Here is a 20,903-nt window from a genome sequence, read left to right on the forward strand (position 1 = left end):
CCTGGTTCTGCTGCTCTTCCTCTTCCTTCTCCTCCACTACTGCCATCTTGAGAGACATGTCAAGCTTCCCTTCCCAAAGTCTCTGCATATGTCCTGCCTATCAGCTGATAGGTGGAGGCTTGCATAGAGATTGTCCAGCTCCAAGAAGGGAAGACAGGTCTGCTATGTCTCAAGATGGCAGCAGAGGTGGAGAACAAAGAGGACAAGGCAACAGAACCAGGTAGGGAGGCAATGGGTGCAATGGGGGTGAAAGGGGGTGGGGGTGAATGAATCTTGCACCCCCTAAAATTTTTGCCCCTGGGATGACCACTCCTGTGCCCTCCCGTGCTATGCCACTGACCTCATGTACTTAGGGAATTTCTAAGCAAATCAGAGGAGCATCAGTGGAGAGGAAAGAATGTGGGGACCTATACCCCCATTGTTTTTAACATCACACACCAAAACACCACCTACAGACATACCCCTCCATCTTTACAAGATGGAAAGGTGTGTGTACATATCACAACTAACCACACAGGGAAAAGCCCATTTGAATGGTTCCTCCTGGAAAAAGGTGAAGCCCCAGTGGCAAGGGAAAAAAAACTCCACTTTTGGAGCAAAAAGGGTTGGAATGATTCAATCCAAGCTTTGTGTCAGGTGGTCATTACAAAGTTCTTCTAATTCACCCGTTTTATAAGTGGAGGAAATCTTGTGGTATTGGACCATATAGTCACAGCCTCAAACAAAATAACTATTCTTCAAATAGAACCTGTTCTTTCAAGCCTAGTTCTAGCCAAACAGTACACAGTGTCATGGTTTGCCACTAGTGGAAAACAGTAAGAAATGTAATCAGGAAAAAGGAACTATTAGACAAAAGCCTTCTGCCACTGAACCAGCTCCTCCTACCTTCACTCACTCATTTACTATTCACATGCTAAATGTCAAGGGTTTGCCAGACCCCTGAGTCACACAGTCCTGTATTGTGGATGGAGACAACAGGTGGTTTTCTCTGCTGGAACTGAAGGCATTGAAGCAGTCTGGCAAATGAGTCAATCTGTCTACAGACTGTGAGGTGATACTTCCTTGTATGCTTTGAGAAGCAGATTGAATTTGAGTTTTATGTGCTGAATCATTACCGAACAGAGATATTCTAGAGAAAATGGCTTGCAAAATGGTTTTGTAAGCTTTGCTGTTGCTTGTTGGACTAAGTGGGCATCTTGGACCCAGTTCATCTAGCTACAGCCATCCCATAAATGGTGAGATGTATTTCCATTCAAATTTGAGGGTAGATCAGTTTGGTCCTCCAAATGTTTTGGACTAAAATCCACATTGGATTTTTTTACCACTAGCCAAGCCTGCTAAGATTTCTGGGAGTGGAAATCCAAAATATCTGGAGTGTTGAAGTTCTTGCTTCCTGATTTAGGTCATGGTAAATATTTCCAAATCTGCAATTGAATTTTACACCAGTGTTAACAAGACATTTTCTTTTCTTAAATGATGCCTAATAGTGCCAGGCTTTCTGTGGGAACAGGAGTGCAATATAGTCAGTAACTTACAGGCAATTTAGATGACAAGAGAAGCAGATAATATAAGCATAAGAACCTGGGCCTACACTGGTGTCATGGAATCAGGTGAGAAGATGACTGAACAAAAGAAGCATGGGAGCACTACGTGATGAATTTTCAGGATGCAAAATATTGTATAACTTCAAACCATGACTCAGGAGTAGTGAATAAAAAGAGACATAATTACCTCTAGTGAGTTACCTTTGGGGGGGGGTACTAAAGGTATAACAAAGTTACTTTGCAAGTACAATATAGTGATGTTACTTTATTGTAACTTTAAAGTACAATTTGTAATTTACTGTGCAGTGAGTAATCGTTTCTGCTTACTTTTAAAGGACATTTGAGGCATATTTAGAACCATGTTGGCAGGATTTTTTTCAGGTTTCCTTCCACCTTTCTATCAGCCCATGCTTTTAAAAGTAGCTGAGAGTAGTTAAAAGTAATGAGCAACACACATTACTTTATAAAACATTGTGACAATAGCAATGAAGCAGTTCTGAAACACAATAATAGGTAACAGGAAGAAATTAGTGGGTTTAAAAAAAAAAACCTTCCCTGGCTCTGTTCCAAACAGTACCCTGTTCCCACATGTACATATCTCAGAGGTCTCTGTGGAGACCATAAAAAAAGGGGGAACTATAGCTAAAATGCAGTTGGAGGTTAACTTTCTGCTGAAAATGCCTCTTGCTATTTCAAAACCCTCCACGGTGTCAACCTCCCCACATAACACAAATGAACACACTACACTGTACAATTTATTTTTTGTAGATAGAGCCATTTAGCTCAAGTGGAAAGGACCACTGGCTTTCTTAATAGCAACCCTGCTGATATTTTCAAAATGAGAAGCCTCTTGGAAGTTTATTTTAACAAAACCTTGTTGAGAATGTTTCATTTTCAAGGCTGGAAGGCCTTTGGTCACACTAGTGCCCATTTGTTCTAACAATGCCACTGCTAAGATCTGGAGCCAGTTAGAGCTTTATTTACAGTCTTGGTTTGAATCACAATTAAAGTAACTTTTCAAAATGTTTGGGTTTGGAGGCGCCATCCAAATGTGTCCCAAAATTTGGAAGGCTTTGATTGTGTTTTGTTTCCCTCTGTTCAGCTGCCTCAGTGGTCCGTCGTAACTGGTGTGTGCTGTGGAACCCATCCAAGGTATTAAGGATGCACAAATGATGTGCTGGGAGAAAGAAATGAGGGGAAAAATTATTTCTCTATATATTCAACATCTGGCAGAAGAACTGTTTAGCTGAAAGAGGTGTTTGTTAATTCCTTTGGCTGTGAAAGGGGATGTCCTCTCTTTGCCAACAATGCCAATCAGTTTTAGAGAACCATAGACCAAAAAGCAAAGTTATAAACAGAATTCTTTCCCCCTCTCCCTTCTTCCCTCTCCCAAATAGCCAACACTGCTTACTCTTCCAGAGGGTAAAGTAGAAGATAGAGTCAAGCTAGCAAGATGGTCCATGAGATTTTGGCATTCGAGGCACAAAACCCAATTTTTCGTTCAGGTTCTGAACGAATAATAATTTGCCACCTCTAACTAAAAGTCTGCTGGACCACAGATCCACCGCTTCCACAAGCTTGCTTCCTCCACCTAATGGAGATGCCACTATACACACATGGGCTGAATCTATCAAGACATTCTACTTTCCCGTTGATCTGCAGTGTAGCATCTAGGGAAGAAACCTGGCTTTTCCCAAGACATGATGTCAAGTCACAGGTATGAGAAGCAGAGCTTGGGTTCACAGCTCTGTAGAAGATAATTCCCATGTTTTTGGAGAGCTGCTATCTGAAAATATAAGCAATCCTAGCTAGATGGAGTTAGTATCGATCAGATTTCTATATTCTTATTAAAAATGAGATCCCGATCCAGATGGTTCCATTTTTTTCTGCACCACTCAAGACACAGATATGGTGAAACTGCCCCCCAAAAGAGGATGTTTCCTTATTTACACCAGGGTTAATAAATCTGTTCCTCCACCAGCCTGCTCCAGAGAGGAGGATGGCTACTTTGCATAACAGTGTTTCTCCAGGCATATTTTTAAACCAGGTGAGAGAGATCCTGCTCCAGTCCTCTTTTAACGCTGCCCTAGTACCTTGACCATTGCATGCAGAAGCATCACTGCATGAAAGACTCTTTGCACATTGCCTTAAGATTTTCATCCCTCATGTTCCTTTTGAAAAACAAAGCCAGACGTCTAGGGAAGAGGAGAGGCCTTCCAAGTTTGTTTGAAGTGGTGTAAAAACATTGCATCACAGCTCCAATACGCATAGCTACCTTTTGAAGAAATCATGAGATAACTTGGTAAGCAGGATTCCATGTGTTATCTCCCCGAAATGGATACAAATATCACAAAATGTTCTTGCATTTTCCCAAGATCTCAAAAATGCTCACACACCTCTTATAATGACTGTGTTAGAGACCCCAATTTTCACTTATTCAGATGATTTGGGGCTTTGTCACCACAGGGAAATTGAAGATAATTTTAATTTCTATTTATAATATTTACCTGCAATATTTACATACCTAATTATAAATCTTTAGGAGTTTACTCTGCTTGCAAACACACATGCACAGAACCAGAAATGGGGCAAAGTGATTTTTGATAGTACAGCATCCAAAATCCACTAACTGACACACCAAATGACCATATTGGCTGAGGGATGTTAGTTATAGTAGTATAAAAAGATAGCTTTTTAAAAATTTCTTCAGAACGTAACCAATGATAGTTTATCAACAGGCAACCCATGGGACACAGCAGCTAGTGTGGCAGATGATTCTTTCAAATGGTTGGTGAAGTAATATTGTGCCAGTGGCTCAGAAAACAAAGTAAAACAATGCAAAATTGCTTCCTTTTTCCTGATAATATTGTTTCTGGCCCAATCAAGTGAGCTTGAGAAGCTAATTCATGGTTTTTAATGGAGAATGTAACAAGTAGTCATCAATTGTTTCCATACCAGCATTTTTGATAGTTCACCCCATTGAGAAATCCACTTAGAGACCAGAGACTTAGAGATTATCCAGAGCATAAGAAAGAGCTGATGTTTCCTCCTGTCTTCCTGATTTCCTAGTTGAGATTAAATTTAACAGTCTTATCTGCTTGTGCCTGAAGTATTATCCTTGGCAGGATTTCTGTATCTCTTTGCTGTGCTTGTCAATTTCAAGCTCTTACCCTGATCAGTTTCAAAAGAAGTGGTCTATGGCCTTTTGAAATTGATAAGCATAGGTTAGTCTTAAAGGTGCTACAAAACTTTATTTTGCTTGTGTTATACCTGCTGAAAGAGATTTGCATGACTCTGTCTCTGAAAAGTATGGGACTGAGTTACATTTCAAAACTAATACAAGAAGTAATTAAAAGTACATTTTTGCTCTGACAAGTAATGGTTTCTATTTCAATTTCTATCTATCTATCTATCTATCTATCTATCTATCTATCTATCTATCTATCTATCTATCTATCTATCTATCTATCTATCTATCTATCTATCTATCTATCTATCTATCTATCTATCTATCTATCTATCTATCTATCTATCTAAAGAAAAGAAAGTTTTGTATTCTTTGTACAATCAGAAATTGGTCAGCAGAGAGGATCAGAAAGTATTTCCCTGCAATAGGGATGGGATAGTGGGTGGGAATATTCACATGCACGTTATCAACAATTGGGAAGTAGTGTTGTGCTTTATCAACACACAGTAAATTGCGTATCTGAATGGAGCAACAACAATGATAGCCTGGCTATTGCCTAATAATAAATGACATAAGTTCATGATGACGATGATGATAATGAAGAAGAAGAAGAAGAAGAAGAAGAAGAAGAAGAAGAAGAAGAAGAAGAAGAAGAAGAAGAAGAAGCTGTCTTTATATCTAGAGAACCTACTAGTGTTCTAACTGGCAGAAGGCCAAGCTCAGTCTGTTCCTCCATGATCATACACAGCATATTTTTAATATTGAAAAAAGAATACTGTGCCATAACAAAATAATGCAGTATGAAAATATTCTGGCCATTGAAGCCAAGAATTATGGAGCCCTATTAAGTTGCTTTCAGAAAATTGTATTGGATGTTGTGCCACTTCTGTGAGTTTATTTTTGAAATCCCCCAGCCGCAAAATGTATTTTGACATAGAGAAGAGGAAGTAACCCAGTGGGAAGTTATAGAACTGGGATCCCTTCTAATCTACAGCTCCTTATCTAGACAGTATTTTCAAATAAAGTCACTTTCTGGCAAACTTGATTCCAGCTGCCTCCCAAAAACTACTTCTGCTGCCAACATTTTTTCCCAAACTTCTCTTTGGCGCAACAACCTACAAGGAGTTCCCTTCCAATTTGAATCTCTCTCTATCCCTGCTGTTTGAAGAATGTGTTTTAAAGATTACAATTCCCAGAATTCCTTAGTCAGCAACATTAGTGGCCATGCTACCATGTTTCCCCCAAAATAAGACAGGGTCTTATATTAATTTTTGCTCCAAAAAACACATTAGGGGTTATTTTCAGGGGATGTTTTAATTTTTTCATGTACAACAATTTGCATTTATTCAAATACAGTCATGCCATCATCTTCTGGTTGCTGCACAATGGAGAAGGGCAGGCTTCCATTTAACTAGGGCTTATTTTTGGGGTAGGGCTTATATTACGAGCATCCTGAAAAATCATACTAGGGCTTATTTTCAGGTTCGGTCTTATTTTCAGGGAAACAGGGTAGGTGTGGTATTCTGGGAACTTGGTTTAAAAAAAATACAAAACAACATTTTCCATAGTTCTGTCCCACCCATCCACTTCCCAGATCTTCTAGCACAATGTTCATTTTCTAATGAGATAATATGTGAGGACAAAGTTGGAAGATACTGATGTAGCAGTTAAAGTAGTATCATATTGCTTTAACTGATTAGGATAGCTATCCTCTGTCAGAGAGGGCAGCAACATCAGACACATAGGATTTTTTTTCCAAATGAGGCCAACAAGGTAGCTCCCATTGAGACTGGGAACTCAGAAAGCAGATGCAGAAGGGGATGTAAAGAACCAAGCACATTTTTGATACCCTCCTATTTTTGGATTTTGAGAATAATAGTCTGAAACATAGCCTCTTACTCACAGCTTGCCACACCCCCAGACCCTTTTTTCATGCAAGTTGATGGGGTAGCATTTGTTCCATAAACTTCTACAGAAAGGGGAGGAGAACGGTGAGCAGTACATCTCTATTCACCATTCTTGTCCAGTGGCTACTGCTAAAGACCACTCTAAGGATCATCATTATATCCTGAACAGCATCTTTAGCCCTAACATATCACACTTCCTTCCTTCCCACATTCAGAGAAGCACAATTGATATAGATAGCACTACTGATAGGTTTGGAAGGAGACCTTTGTTAGTCAAAACTAATGTAAAACCCATTAATGTCAATGACTATATTTGTCTCAACTACAATGACTGTAGTTGAGACAAAAATTAAATGTAGCCTCAAGAGCTCTAGACTTGGGGAGGATGTCATTGATTTGCTAGGTCTGTTCAAAGATAGTTTTGCAAGGAAAGCTGAGTATGTTAGAAAAAAATTGATCCTGTATACTGTAAAAGATCTGCAAGATCAGATATTGGAGCTCATTTGGCAGAAATCCAAGAACATTTATGTACATTTATAACTATTATTATAACAATTTATTGTCATTGAACGTATATACACTGTATACACATACAACGAAATTCACAAAGAACACTCAAAGACCAGACCAAAACACACACACCCTCATAACAATCCTAAAACCCAGAACCCTGCCTAAGAGCACACAAGATCGACACAACATACAACACAGCAGACCAAGTAATAGCAATACAGTCCAGCAACTTACTGCTGGTGATTCTTAAGTTCCTTGTTAAGTTCTATTATAGCTCTAGGATAAAAACTGTTCAAAAAGTGTGTTGTCTGAGTTTTGATTATTCTTGTATCTTCTGCCAGAAGGCATCAGTTCAAAGAAGTTATAAGCAGGGTGGGAAGAATCTCTAAGAATATTAAATGACTTCAGCAAGCAATGGGATGCAAAGATATTGTCCAAGATTGGGGAGGTGAAGTCCAATAATATTTGGGGCAATTTTTGTGATTCTCTCTAAAGCTTTTTTTGTCCATTTCAGAGCAACTCCCATACCATGAAAGGATACCATAAGACAGTGGTTCTTAACCTTTGTTACTCAGGTGTTTTTGAACTGCAACTCCCAGAAACCCCAGCCAGCAGAGCTGATGGTGAAGGCTTCTGGGAGTGGCAGTCGAAAAACATCTGAGTAACAAAGGTTAAGAACCAGTGCCATAGGACACTCTCTATGGTACTACGATAGTATTTCTAGAACTGTGACTGCCATGGAAAACCTGGCTTTAACAAAGTCATCTTAGTGCTCACCTAGATGGAATACTTAAATCCTTTTAAAACAATTTTGTCTGCTGGATCTCCTCTCCCTGCCCCCATTTTAGTGGATTAGTGCTAAACCAAAAGCTTCTGATGGCAGCAGACATCCACTGTTAATCCATTTTGGAAATCAGCGGTCTTCAAATCCATTTCCTCTTAAAAAAAACAGGAGGAAATCCTAGAAATGATCTTCTCTGCTGGGCTTTAGCCTGTTTTTCTTAAATTTAAGTGGAATAGCGGTAAACTGAAAGCTTCCAATATTGCAAACATCCATTGCTAATCCACTTCCAAAATCAGCTGTCTTCACAATCAACATCTTTAGATAATTTTGTAAAAACCCTTTCAAAGTTACTTTCTTTGCTGTATTTTTCTCTGGGGTGTTTTTTGTTGTTGTTTCCTTGTTTTATAGTAGAATTTGAAGCTTTCAACCAGAGAAGCACTTTTTGCCTAAACTGTGCCAATAATGCAAAGTGAAAGAAACAAATAAACAAAACCATGTACAATAGCTAATGTTAAAAAGCACAGAAGGGGGGGTTGTCACACTTTTGCCACAATTTATACTAGTTTAAGCCTTGTGTCATCTGGACAGTGAGAAAAATAACACCATCAGTACTGCATAAAACAAAGGAGAAACAGTCCATCTGAACAAGCCTTTAATCAAGATTCAGCACATCGAGAAACCAGCATTCAGGTTAAAGTTAAATGGGCACCCTGTTTTCAAAAGCATTCTGGAATGCAGACAAAATAGATTGGCAAATATAACTCACATTAAAAGTCATGGCAGCTTGGATGTTTAGATTTGACTTTCCAAATATATTAAATGTTCAATCTGTTCATGAGAAACCATTTCTGGAGAGGTATATTTTGGAGTCTATTACATATTCTTAATCAAAATTAAACAACCAAAATAAAACACTAAAACTCCTAGAAACAAGGAAATCTACATTGTTTCACATTGTCAATCTGTGTTTACAGAGGAACAGTTTCTGAATTATCAGTTTCCATCTTATAGATTTTTCAAATACAACACCCAGGCCAGGTAGCTACATTTCCGACTGTACTGAAGATGCAAGTCTACAGGGCTTAAACTGCTGTTGCCCAAAAGGAAATGTCTTCAAGATGAATGTCCTTGATGTTGAACACACACAGCAGCCGTAAATTTCAGATGAAATATAAAAATCCCAAGCAAGGTGAGCTGAGTTTGGGACTGCTGCCAAATTAGTCATTTACAGATCCTTTAGGAACTATGTGTTAATAATCACACCGTAATACTGGAAAAGTGGTAATCCATTATAGGCCAGCACAGCTAGTAATGAAAGCTTTTGAGAGTTTTAGTCTGAATTGTTTGTTTGTTTGTTTGTTTGTTTGTTTGTTTGTTTGTTTGTTTGTTTGTTTGTTCGTTCGTTCGTTCGTTCGTTCGTTCGTTCGTTCGTTCGTTCGTTCGTTCGTTCGTTCGTTCGTTCGTTCGTTCGTTCGTTCGTTTGTTCAGTCATTTGACTTCTATACCACCCATCTAGTTAAAAAACCAAGAATATCTGGGCACACAAGGCTTGGAATCACTGATCTATCATAAGGGTCTTTCCACCACAGTACAATGATTTTCAATACACAGAAGGAATGTGTTCAAATAATTTTGGGAAACCAAATCTGAAGTGCTATGACTTATTTTTAATATTGAATATATCTGTTCATTTCTTACTTGATGAATAAAAAACAAATTCCAGATTAGTGCCATGTATCGTACAATAACTTCAAATTCCAGCAAGGCGGACATATGTACAAAAACTCATCCTGTACACAGATTCCCCTGCTAGACTGGGGACTGTATATTTTCAGTTAGAATTCAGTCAAGAGCTTGGAAATGTTGCTTTTCAGGTTCTGTGAAATGCGATAAGTAACTTTTCTGAACTCTGATTTAGACAAGAGACTTCTAATGCAGTTCCCTTTTCCTGTAATATAACGTGCAGCACATCCTTAAGTAAAGCATGTACTGTTTCATGCAAGAACACACTGACTAGAAGTGTGTGCCTTATGCCTACCTGTACAGTGGTGCCTCGCTAGATGATGATAATCCGTTCCATTCAAATCACTGTCTTGTGAAATCATTGTCTAGCAAAAAGCGTTTACCCATTGGAATGCATTGAAACCCGTTTAATGTGTTCCAATGGGGAAAATAGTCATCGTCCAGCGAAAATCGCCCATGCGGAAGCCATTTTGCAAAGCGCTGATCAGCTGTAAAAAATGCTGTCTTGCGAAATATAGGTCACGAAAACACCCATTTTGAGAAGATCGCCAATAGGGAAGCCATTTTGCAAAGCCGACGATCAGCTGTAAAAATTGTTGTCTTGCAAAAAAAGGTCCACAAAGCACGGACCAAATCATCATCCAGCGAAATTCCCCCATAGGAAACATCATTTTGTGATCGCTATAGCGATCGCAAAAAGTCAACGTCTAGCGAAAAAAACATTTTGCAGGGTAATCATCTTGCAAGGTACCACTGTATACAGATTATATAATCCATCGTTTCTGAATTGTCTACATGGACCTAAACGGTGTACAAATGCTAGAGTAGTAGGTTGCCACTAAGTGGGATGGTATATAAACTATATGAATAAATAAAAGATTGGGGTCATGTCTCAGGAAGGGAGCATTATCCTTGAATCTTTATTAAAAATGTAAATCCTTGTATATTGCATTTTCACACATTTAAGAAGTCACTTTTTCTCTCCCTGACTCTTTGTTGGTGGCTTCCTTTCTGTTGGTGTCAGCTGTGCAAAAGTACGATAGATGTTTCCTTATTGTACAGTCTTTTTAAAATGAGATATTTCAGACGGTTTGTTTGCATTTCTTAAATCAGTCCAGCAGTCCTTCAATACTTGCCATGTGCATGAAGTTCACACTTCACAAAGGATGAGCAAAACCAAAGGAAAAACAAACAAGTGTTGTGGTTACTTTAGGATGAACAAATTTATGGTGAGGTTTCATGGATTACAATCCACTTCTTCACACACATATCTGAAGACTATTATATCTCATGAATTGGCTTCTAATCCTCAACAGCTCACAGTGAAATATGATTGTGTCACTTCTTAAAGTTGTAGCAGTACTTCTGCTTGGTTTTGCAAGAAAAGGTCAACATGCCTAACTTCCTGAAAACTTTACACATTTATTTCTTTATCTCTTTAAAATACTCTCATCCCACCTTTCTCCTTAAAAGGACCTAAGGTGGCTTGCAACAGTGAGTATACAAATATTAAAAGAAATACTAAACACATAAGCAACACCAAAACACTTTCAAGTGTTTCCACTCAGGCAGCCAGTCACTCAGGGAAAGCTTGCCTGAAGGGAAAGGCAGCCCCACATAGATGATGTGAATTAGACCCAGAAGGGCAAAGCAATGGGGAAGGTTGCCTAACTAAGAGCATCTCAGCTCCACAACTTGCGATGACAATCACCCAACCCAAGCATTCCGAAGAGAACTACTCTGAATGTGTGGTGATAGGAAGGCAGCCCTGCCTCCACCTCGGTGTGGTAGAGAGCAAGGGTCTAAACCAGGATCCCTCAGAGAGTTGTTGAGCCTGTCCATGTGACTGAGAGTCATGAAAAATCAGCAATTCAGAGAGCTAGTGCATACACTAGAGGATTTTCTCTTCAGATGATAATGTTCCACGGGCTGACAGGGCTGGCCTCTCCCTCTCCTCAAGTCTTCGCATGAATCCTTTTCTGAAATCTGGGCTATTGATCACAGATAAGCTTTACATAATAGATATGTAAGCTCACTTGCATCATGATGTTACAGAAGATATGTACAGTCCCAACCCACAGCCTCTGGAATAATCTAAAATAGAGAATGTGTGCTTTTCAAGATATTTTAAACTGAACATTTCTCAGTGCAAATCTGCAGTCTGATGCACACCTCTTCTCTGTAAGACCATCATGAATCAGGACAAGCCTGAGCCAATGTCCTTTCTGCACTGGTTGTGCGTATGTTATGCTGAGCCTTGTTGTAATGAAAAGGGAGGCAGAAGTGCATGGATTGCATAGTGCAAATCCCACGAATCTGTATGCACATCAGACCTGGCGACTTACAGTGGCACAGATGGGGTCTCGAAGACTGAACTGGAGACTTGGATTTCAGAAACATTGTGCTCAGGTGGTGCTAGATGCCTGGAACAGGGATTGTCTGGAGTTAATTTGGTAGAACAGGGGTTTGGCCTGTGTATTTGGCCAAAACATCTCCTCACTCACCCCCATCCTAATCCTTGGCTGCTATTCTCCAGAAAAGGCTGAATCAATAAAAAGCTGGCTGTAAAACTGTCTGGACCATTGGGAAAGAAAGGTGTTATAAATTATAAGATGATTTGACTAGCCCAGAACATATGAAGACTGGGTGCTTTTCCAATCTTCCTCCATAAAATGTGGACATTTCTGTAAAAATCTAGGCATGTAATGTAGCTGTGAGACATCGCTTGGGCTGGGACTGCAAAAGAAAATATATAATTCATGGATGAAGTGCAGCTTGTGTTAAAATGTTGCTTTAAAAAAAGAAAGGGAAAAAATACAAATAAAACTCTCCTAACTTCCAAAGGGCGCTTTAACCTAACTGTTAAGTTGGTGTTACATTAACACAGGGACAAAAAAAAATGACAAAATACCACTTGACTTAATGTGATCTTCACTTGCAGAAGTCACACGCTATAAAGTTCTTGAATGGAATGGTTTCTTTTAAGGTTTTCAATTAGTAGCTTTTAATCAGCAAATCATTTCCAGGAAACTAGACAGGGGGAAAGGGACCCCTTCAGAAGAATTTCAGGTATGAGCAAGCCGGCCATTCTCACTTACACCCCCACCAAAATTATCATTTACTGTTCTGTAGAAACACTCCTTGGCTGAAAGGCTAAGATAAATAAGTTCCACTTTACAGCTCCCATAAACGGTACGTATGTAACAAATCTCCTCCAAAGAGGAGCTATTTTCCTCAAACACTTTAAACAAACCAGCTGGAAGGGGCCTGAGGGGTGTTTATTAAGCAATTAGTTAAAGCTGGCTTTAAGGAAAACTTTTTCTCCCTGAAGATTGCCTCAGGCATAATTTTCTAATCATCCAAAGTCATCAAGAAGCTTCAGCTGAACCTATTGGGTTGCAGGATTTGGCTAGGAAAGTGACTGGGGCTTATTTGACTTTTCTAATGAATGCCCCGAGTTGCCCTTTTCTATGCAGAACCCCTATGGTGAATATCATAGCAACAGTGCTTAAGCAGGGCCATTGCTTGCATCTTATCCAAGCACTGTCAGTGGCCATACTGGCACAGCATCCTGGGAACTGTAGCCCCAAAAATTAACTTTTCAAGCTCTGATATTTTTATACCATACAAAGCAGCTTTCATGTCTTAGCTCAAGTATCCTTACTACATGGAGGGCAACATACAGCCAAGCAGGTTCCTCGGGGCCCTCGGCACCATTGTCCCCCCACCCCTGCAAAAAATGTTTATAATTTTTGAAATATTTTTGTTTGGTTGGTTTGTTCAAAAAATCATCTGGTAGACTGTAGGAGAGAATGGGGACAATGTCGTTTCCCCACAGTTTACATGCTACAAGGCCTGGGAGGTGCGGAGGGTCTGGAAAAACCTCCCACACATCAGGTGTGCTGTAGGCACAAGTACACGGGACACAAGCTCTAATGAGAAAGGCAGAAACTGCCTTGCAGAATTTTGTTATCTGCATGACCACCCAAAATGTGTGTTTTTCTACTTGGCAGTGGGTTGTCATATTACCTGGTCAGCCAGGGTTTCCCTGGATTCTGAGCCCTTTTCCCATGTTCATCTCATGCCCATTTCCACAATGAGCTGGCCCAGTGAAAAACAAGTATCTTCCTACGATCCAAGCATATAATGCACATTGCAGACCAAATGCCTGGTTAAACAGCCAGTGCTAAAAGCCTCATAATCAAATGATATATAAAGGCACATTGTACCACAAACAGTGATTTGCAAGTGCACCTCAAAAACACCATTCCGATCCTACTTTGATGGCTGATCACAAACTGTGGCTTGTCCACTCAGCCTAGGATTCAAGTGCAACGTCTGAACTTTGTTAAGTTGGATTGGATTTTTAAACAGCATCTTCCCCTTTCTTCAATGTCTGAAGATGGTACAGTGGGGTCTTGACTTGAGAACTTAATCCGTATTGGAAGGCGGTTCTCAAGTCAAAAAGTTCTCAGGTCAAATCTGCATTTCCCATAGGAATGCATTGAAAACCATTTGAACCGTATCTGCTCTGTTCCGTCCATAGAAACTAATGGGAAGCTGCTATTCCGCCTTCGACCACCAGAGGGGGATATTTTGTTTCTTTTTTTCTTAGGTCAAGAACGGTTCAGGGAAGGCAGGGAAAATACAGTCCAGGCAGTACAGTACCAGGCAGTCTGAAGACTGTCTCCCAATCCACTCTCTAAACGCTGGGAGGAGTGAGGAAGCAGACAGGCACTCTTTTCACTGGCCAACAGTTTACTGAAAGTTCAAATTTTGCACTTTCCCTGCCTCCCACGTGGTTTTTTTTTCAGTTCTTAACTCAAATCTAAGTATGTAAGTCAAGTCAATATTTTCCTATGAGAGTGGTTCTTAAGTCAAAATGTTCTTAACTCGAGCCGTTCTTAAGTCAAGACCCCACTGTAGCTATGCTGTAATTTTTAAACCATACATTTAAGATTCTTTAATTAACTCAGTCCCAGTTTTCACACTGACATTCCGGAACAAAAATGCATTTTTCATATGACTTCTGTTGTCTTTTTCTTTATTTCACACCGAGTGGAATTTGGATTGTGAAGCACACTGCAGATAAGACTCTTCTGCACACTGAAAAAAAATTGCAGCTGAAGCCACACGAAATGCTTTTGAGATATTTCCTCTTTCCCCCACATCTCCCCTCCAGGCATCTTGTTATTGTCATTCAAGAAAATCAATCCATCAACCCCATGTTGCCTTCAAAAAGAAGGCACTGATGATTTTCTTGTAAAACCCCTTTTCTGAACCTGCGCCTACCACCCAGTTTCTAAGCCTGCTGCTTGGAAGTAGGTTCTGCATATTTCAACATTCTTTTCTTTTCTTTGCAGGAACTGGCATGTGCAAGGTAAGATCTGTCATAATGAATTTCAGCTTGCTACATCACAAAATGGTTGTTTCAAATTCTCCCGATGAAACAATTGCTTTCAAATCACTCCTTTTTCTATAGCAGAGACTGGCAAAGTTACATCCCACAGCTCCTAGAATTGCCTAGCAAGCACGGCCGCTAGTATCCTGTCTGAGGGATTATGGTAACTGTAATGCACAACAGTCACTTTGCTGAGGTGTGCTCAGTCAGAGCGTCTGGCCAGCGTAACTGGGAGTAAGGAAGTATATGCTATTCTTCCTCTTTCTTCTAGAATAAATCCTCTTGGTCATTGTTAGGTTTACAGCTAATCCAACATAATTCTTGTATTATTTCTTCAAGTTCTTACAAGTCAGTTTGCCAGACACTGGATGGAGGACACTGCCAGCTATTCACGAGGATGGCCTACTAGCACTCTTCAGAGGGAAGATCTCCTCCTCTTGTTGTCTAAAAATGACATATCTTGATGTTTCTCATTTAGAGAGACAGGGAGGTTGTTTTGGCATGTCTGATTGCCTTAGACTAAATGTGCAGATGGACATACAGACCGACAAGTTATTGGCAAGTCCTACAGCAGAGCTACATGTCTACCTCCAGGTCATCAAGACTGTGTTGTCCTCCTCTAGGTAAACATATTCCTTTCCCACCATGGCTCCATGCTGCCAACTGCAGTGTTCAGCCAGCACTTGGGAAGTTGCCATGCAGACATGCCCTCAGGCTACAATCCTACACAGTTCGGTACACTCCAGACCTACTGTAAATCATCAGACTCAAGCAAGTAGGTGGGGCACAGCATACAGACTGGGCTCATTGTGTACCTTTTGTGCTTTCTACATTAGTTGCTCTGGCTGCTGAATGAGTATCAAGTCAGCTGCCCTTCTGTGCCTCTGTAGCACAAGGGTGAGCAACCTGTGGCTCTCCAGGTATAGCTTGGTTACCATTTCTGTCAGTCCTACCTAAGACACAGCCAATGGAGAAGGACATGAAAGTTGCAGTCCAACAACATCTGGAAAGCTGCTAATTGTCCAGCTCTATTGTCATGGCTGGGAGTTGTTCAAAGGAGGGCAAGAATCCCCCCAGGGTTTCCTCTAATACAGTGGTGAACAACTTTAGCAGGCCTGAGAAACCTACTGAATTTTGATCCTCCTTCCCCCCCCCAGCAACACCCCTGAGCCTGAAAATGTCAGAAAGGATGTGAAAATATAATAAAATAAAAAGCACAAATGGCAACATATCAAAATCTGGGTTTGATTGTGATGGCCAGGGTGGGGGTGGGTGGGGTTTGAGGTAGACAAAATATTCCAGAGCTGTTGTGTGTAAAAGCTGCTTCTCCTGGAGGCAAAACAAGGGGGGGGGAATCAATCATGGAGAGGACACCAAAACGCCCTGCAGACTGGGCATTGCGCTTCCTTGCTCCAGTACAGCAGGGGCATGATAGCTGTCGTTTCCGGGATAAATAAACACCAAAACAGTGGTTATGAAGGCACAGCAGTAATTAGTTGGTCTTTGGTCAAACAGATTGGTGTTAGTTTATTTTCTTCAAAATACATACAAAAGGCGGCTGGATGAGTTGAGGATTCAGGGGACCAACTGTGACAGGCTCATGCCTGGAGGGACCTATAGCCATACTATTCCACCTGATGCCATGAATTTTGCTGTTCACCCCACACTTTATGAGGATGTAAGAGGTGAATGAGATGGAGCAAACCATTTAGGATTTTTAAAAATTATTACCCCCTTACCAAAGTCTTTTACACCAAGAGAAAGCAAACATGAGTCAGTCTCTGTTGCAAAACAGCATTTGCTCTTACATATGCTCTATTCAGAAGTTCATTCAAGTCCATCAGGACTTACTTTCATGTAAATGCTGAGCGAGGGCACTGTGTGCAACCTAAGTCTGAAACCATCTCGTGACTTGGAAAGTTTGACTAAATTTGGTCCTGTTTTCTCTGGTCAACCACAAGTGATTAATTATGTGTGGATAGGCAAGGTGGTGAAAACAACCATCATTACTGTCACAGAGATAATAACTTGTTTGCTAGTCTCTTTGACCTGATCTTTATGGATATTACGCCTTATTAAAATGTTTATATTGTCCTAGCAGCTTGACTAATGCCAGAATATCAAATCTGGTTATGGGGTATGGATTTAAAAGTGAGGGTAGTTTACAATACAATCCCTTCCATGCTCAATGATTCCACAATTTGAATTGAGTTCAGCATAGAATGGGGCTCACACAGCCAGTCCACAATTATACATTTGATGCATCACTTCCTGCTGGAAATGTAGCGAAGATTAAAGCTAGGAAAGATGTCTTCCTGGACTACAAATCCCAGAATTTCACAGCCAACATGGCCCCTTCTTTCCTAGCTCAGGTCAAGACCCTTGATCTCCAGCAGAAAAAAAATGCAAGATCATTCAACTACCGATTCTTCCTTCCCTCTTCCTCCATGCAAGACTGTCTTTTCTCCTTGGGGTAAGAAGGGCGGATTGTAGGAAGCAGGAAAATGGCACAAGAAGGAATGTAATGGGAGGGGAACTGAACTGGGCATTTTGAGTAATCATGAATAAGGATGTGAAAAATATCTATAGAAGTATCCTTTCTCACCAAGATAGGTGGTTCAGAAACCACTAGCTTCTGTGAAAGTTCTCACTTCCACCAAAACAATAAGATGAGGGGTGCTTTTTCCCCACCAAGGTTTCCATAACTCACTTATTCTGCAAAACAGCTCTGTTTTTGATTTGTGAAGCAATACACACACAGCAAGCACAAAGGGATTGGCTGATTGACTAGAAAAAAGTAAGTAACCCATCCATTGCTTCTCTGTTGTAAAAGCCCATGCAACAAGGCAGCAGTTTTGTGCAATTTGAACAAAAATTGTCCCTGCAAATATGGGAAATTTCCATCAAGAGCACTAGAACACATTTCACCAGCCCTACAGGCAGCCGTTCTATATGTCATGGAATTGCTAGCCTCTGTGACCTCTCATTTCTCATTCCTGGCACCAAAGCCAATGCTGGAATACAGCATGATGAAATCGGCCTGAAACATCTTTGAAAAGCATCAACTGTCTTGATGACCAAGGCTTAAGCTACTTAGAAGCAGACTTCCCTGGGATCACTGAAACCTATTTCAATAGACTTTCTTCTGCAGGCTGAAGGAAACCACACTCTTCAGAGCATTCACCAAACACTGATTCCAATGAAGTCAATAAAACTAAACCGAATGCCTGAAGAGTTAGGACTTCAAGGAACACGACAGTGAAACAGAAGCTGAAATGATCATAAACACATCAGATGCAATCCAGAGAAAGCTCAGCATGCCTTAGTCACCTTACATTCAGTAGGAAGTGGGCTTTCTTACATTCCATTGATCTCAATGGAATACATAAAAGCATCACCAGTTCTCTGGATCAGGCCTGTTGGCGACAATCCAACAGTTCTGAAGCAGGAGCAGAATTCCTCTTTCATGGCTGAAGGATGGAGAAGGACTTGGTATCTGCTAATGCCTTGGACTACACGGCCCATCAGCCCCAGCCAACAAGGCAAGTGGTCTGGATTGTGGGAGTGATAATCCAAAACATCAAGATAATGCTTGGTTGCTTAGCAAGCAAGTTGGCTGAGTTTCCCAACTTGTCAGTAAGTTTGGACAGACCTAGAAAGTGAAATCTCATTGATTGATGTGGTCTTTACTTCTGAGTAAATGCATTCAAGTGTACTTTTAGGCTGCATAAGTCAAACAAACTTATTTCAGAGAAAACTACACGGAAATCTCTCGGCCTTATTTCTGTTCCATGTAATCCAGTTGAGGATCAGTGTTCCAAACTCTTAAAGCTGTGGCTCACACTGTTTGTCCCTTTTTCAAAAGGCATTTAGGAGCCTAATCCCCCAAAGACTTCCAGCAAATTGCAGGCTGCCAAACCCAAACCACACAAACCACTGTACTTTCATATAAACTTGCTCCATCCAAGTGACTTCATTGGAACAAAACTTGCTTAAGTGAAGGTGCAGTAACTGGAAGTTTTGGTGTGTCGGACTGACAACCTGAGCACAAACTCTCATGAGTCAACTGCTGTGCTTTCAGTTACTCTACAAACTTTAGGGAACACTCCCAGAGTACATGCGTCTGATTTAAAATAACTAATCACATTAATTAGAGCTTCTGGACTACTTCTCACACTCAACAGAGCATTGCCCTATGCATTCCAAGTGGGGAAGCCTCTATGTGGTTGTATGTGTTCTGTGCCATCAGGTTGAAACTGACTTATAGACACCTTAACAAGGCTTTCAAGGTAAGTGAGATATCTGAGTGGTTTTACCGGTTCCACTCCCCCAGTAAGTTTCCATGGCCGAGTGGGGGTTCGAACCCTGTACCGCAGAGCCCTAATCCTTCATTCTACCCACCACACCAGATTGGAAATCCTTTGGGGAAGCCTACCCCCTTATTTTCCCCTCAACTGTGTGGATAAAAAGAACTGTGCCCTGCTAATCCTCTGGATATGGCCACCTACCTACCAGGATCTGCAAGCACACATCACACAGAAATGTGGGGCCGCCTTCTCTGAAAGCACCTGTCCCAGGGATTTCTGGTCCTGATGCCCCCAGTAGCTGTGCACCAAGACAACCCTTGCCGGCTTCAACACTTACTGCAACTAGGCAGCAGACGAGTATAGGGCAAAGCCAGGGCTATTCCCCTTTGAAACTTGGAAACAGATTTCGAATACAGTACTGGGCACGGTATGAAAAGACGTCTCTCTTTCGGACTCTTAATTTCCAGAACCCTGGTCGTTCCAAAAAGTAACGTTTTCTAGGTAGACTACTGAAGGGTAGGAAATTACGTTTGCTGGGGGGAAATAGCCAAAGTGGAAAGAGTTAGGAATTCGTGTGTAAAGAAAGGGGGGGGGTAGGGATGCTGAGTGTCTCTTGCAGGCACGTGTGAGTACAGAGGAAAGAGCTGGGTACCGAGTTCCCGAACTCCCCGGTTTTGAGGGAAAAGTCCGGAAACAAGAGGGCGAAGGCAAGGCTAAGGAGGCGTCTGGCCGCCGCCGCGGCGCTCGCCTCCCGGCTGGGCGCTTCGGCCGGTGCCTTCGGCAGCCGGAGGACGGCGGGGAAGGGAGGCGGAGGAGAGAGCGCGCCCGCCCGCCAGCCAGCCAGCCAGCCGGCAAGGAAGAGGGGAAGCGTGGCCCGCCTTACCGTGAGCGCGGAGAACTTGTGAGCCGGCACCGGGAGCAGCAGCAGCTCCAGCAGGAGCAACCAGGGCGGAAGCAAGATGAGCATCCTGGAGCCGGAGCGCGGCTTCTCCGTGGCCCGATCCTGATCCTGATCCTGACCCTGGCCGGGCGCCTCCGCTTCCTTTGCAGTCGCTTCCCTTCTTGGCCTGCCGGGGCTCTCCTCTCTCTGCCCCCTACCCCCCACCCCGCCCCCGGCTCCTGGGTCAGGGTTGGGAAGGGAACGAGCAGCGGGAACAATTTGCTGCTACGGAGCCGATCGCGCTCGATCGCGCCGGTGGTTCTCGATCCGCCGATGCCCCTTGTTGGCTGGTGCCCCCTTCTGGCCCCGTCGGCCGGCTGGGGCAGTCCCGCCGTTCTCCTCCCGGGCACGGAGCGGCTGCCTGCCTCTCCCTGGCAGCTGAGGCGCTGCAGAGCCGGACCGGATCGGAGACTACTGTGAGTGGCGAAGTGGCGACAAGGCAGCCTGGCGGTGTGTTTTTTCCCCCCTCCCTCGGTGTTCAGCTGTCATCTGATGCTCATCCGGGGAGGTGGGGGGGGCGAGAGAGAGAGAGAGAGAGAGAGAGATCACAAAGAGCGGACAAGCTAAAGAAACTATT

The 20,903-nt window shown here is 41.9% G+C and overlaps 1 protein-coding gene across 2 annotated transcripts in view; it reads right to left on the reverse strand.

Annotated features, from left to right (window-relative positions):
• Positions 1-20,511, reverse strand: part of SMOC2 (SPARC related modular calcium binding 2) — a 161,497-nt gene extending 140,986 nt beyond the window's left edge. Inside the window, exon 1 of one of the 2 annotated variants that reach the window (XM_020801181.3) lies at positions 20,270-20,511. In XM_020801181.3, the coding sequence (XP_020656840.1) occupies positions 20,270-20,353 (84 nt within the window). In that variant the 5' untranslated portion in view covers positions 20,354-20,511. The remainder of the gene's footprint in view (positions 1-20,269) is intronic. The other variant, XM_072993989.2, reaches the window with a different exon arrangement.
• Positions 20,512-20,903: the final 392 nt, after the last annotated feature.

The sequence above is a fragment of the Pogona vitticeps genome, chromosome 1, assembly GCF_051106095.1.
Source record: "Pogona vitticeps strain Pit_001003342236 chromosome 1, PviZW2.1, whole genome shotgun sequence".
NCBI lineage: Eukaryota > Metazoa > Chordata > Lepidosauria > Squamata > Agamidae > Pogona > Pogona vitticeps.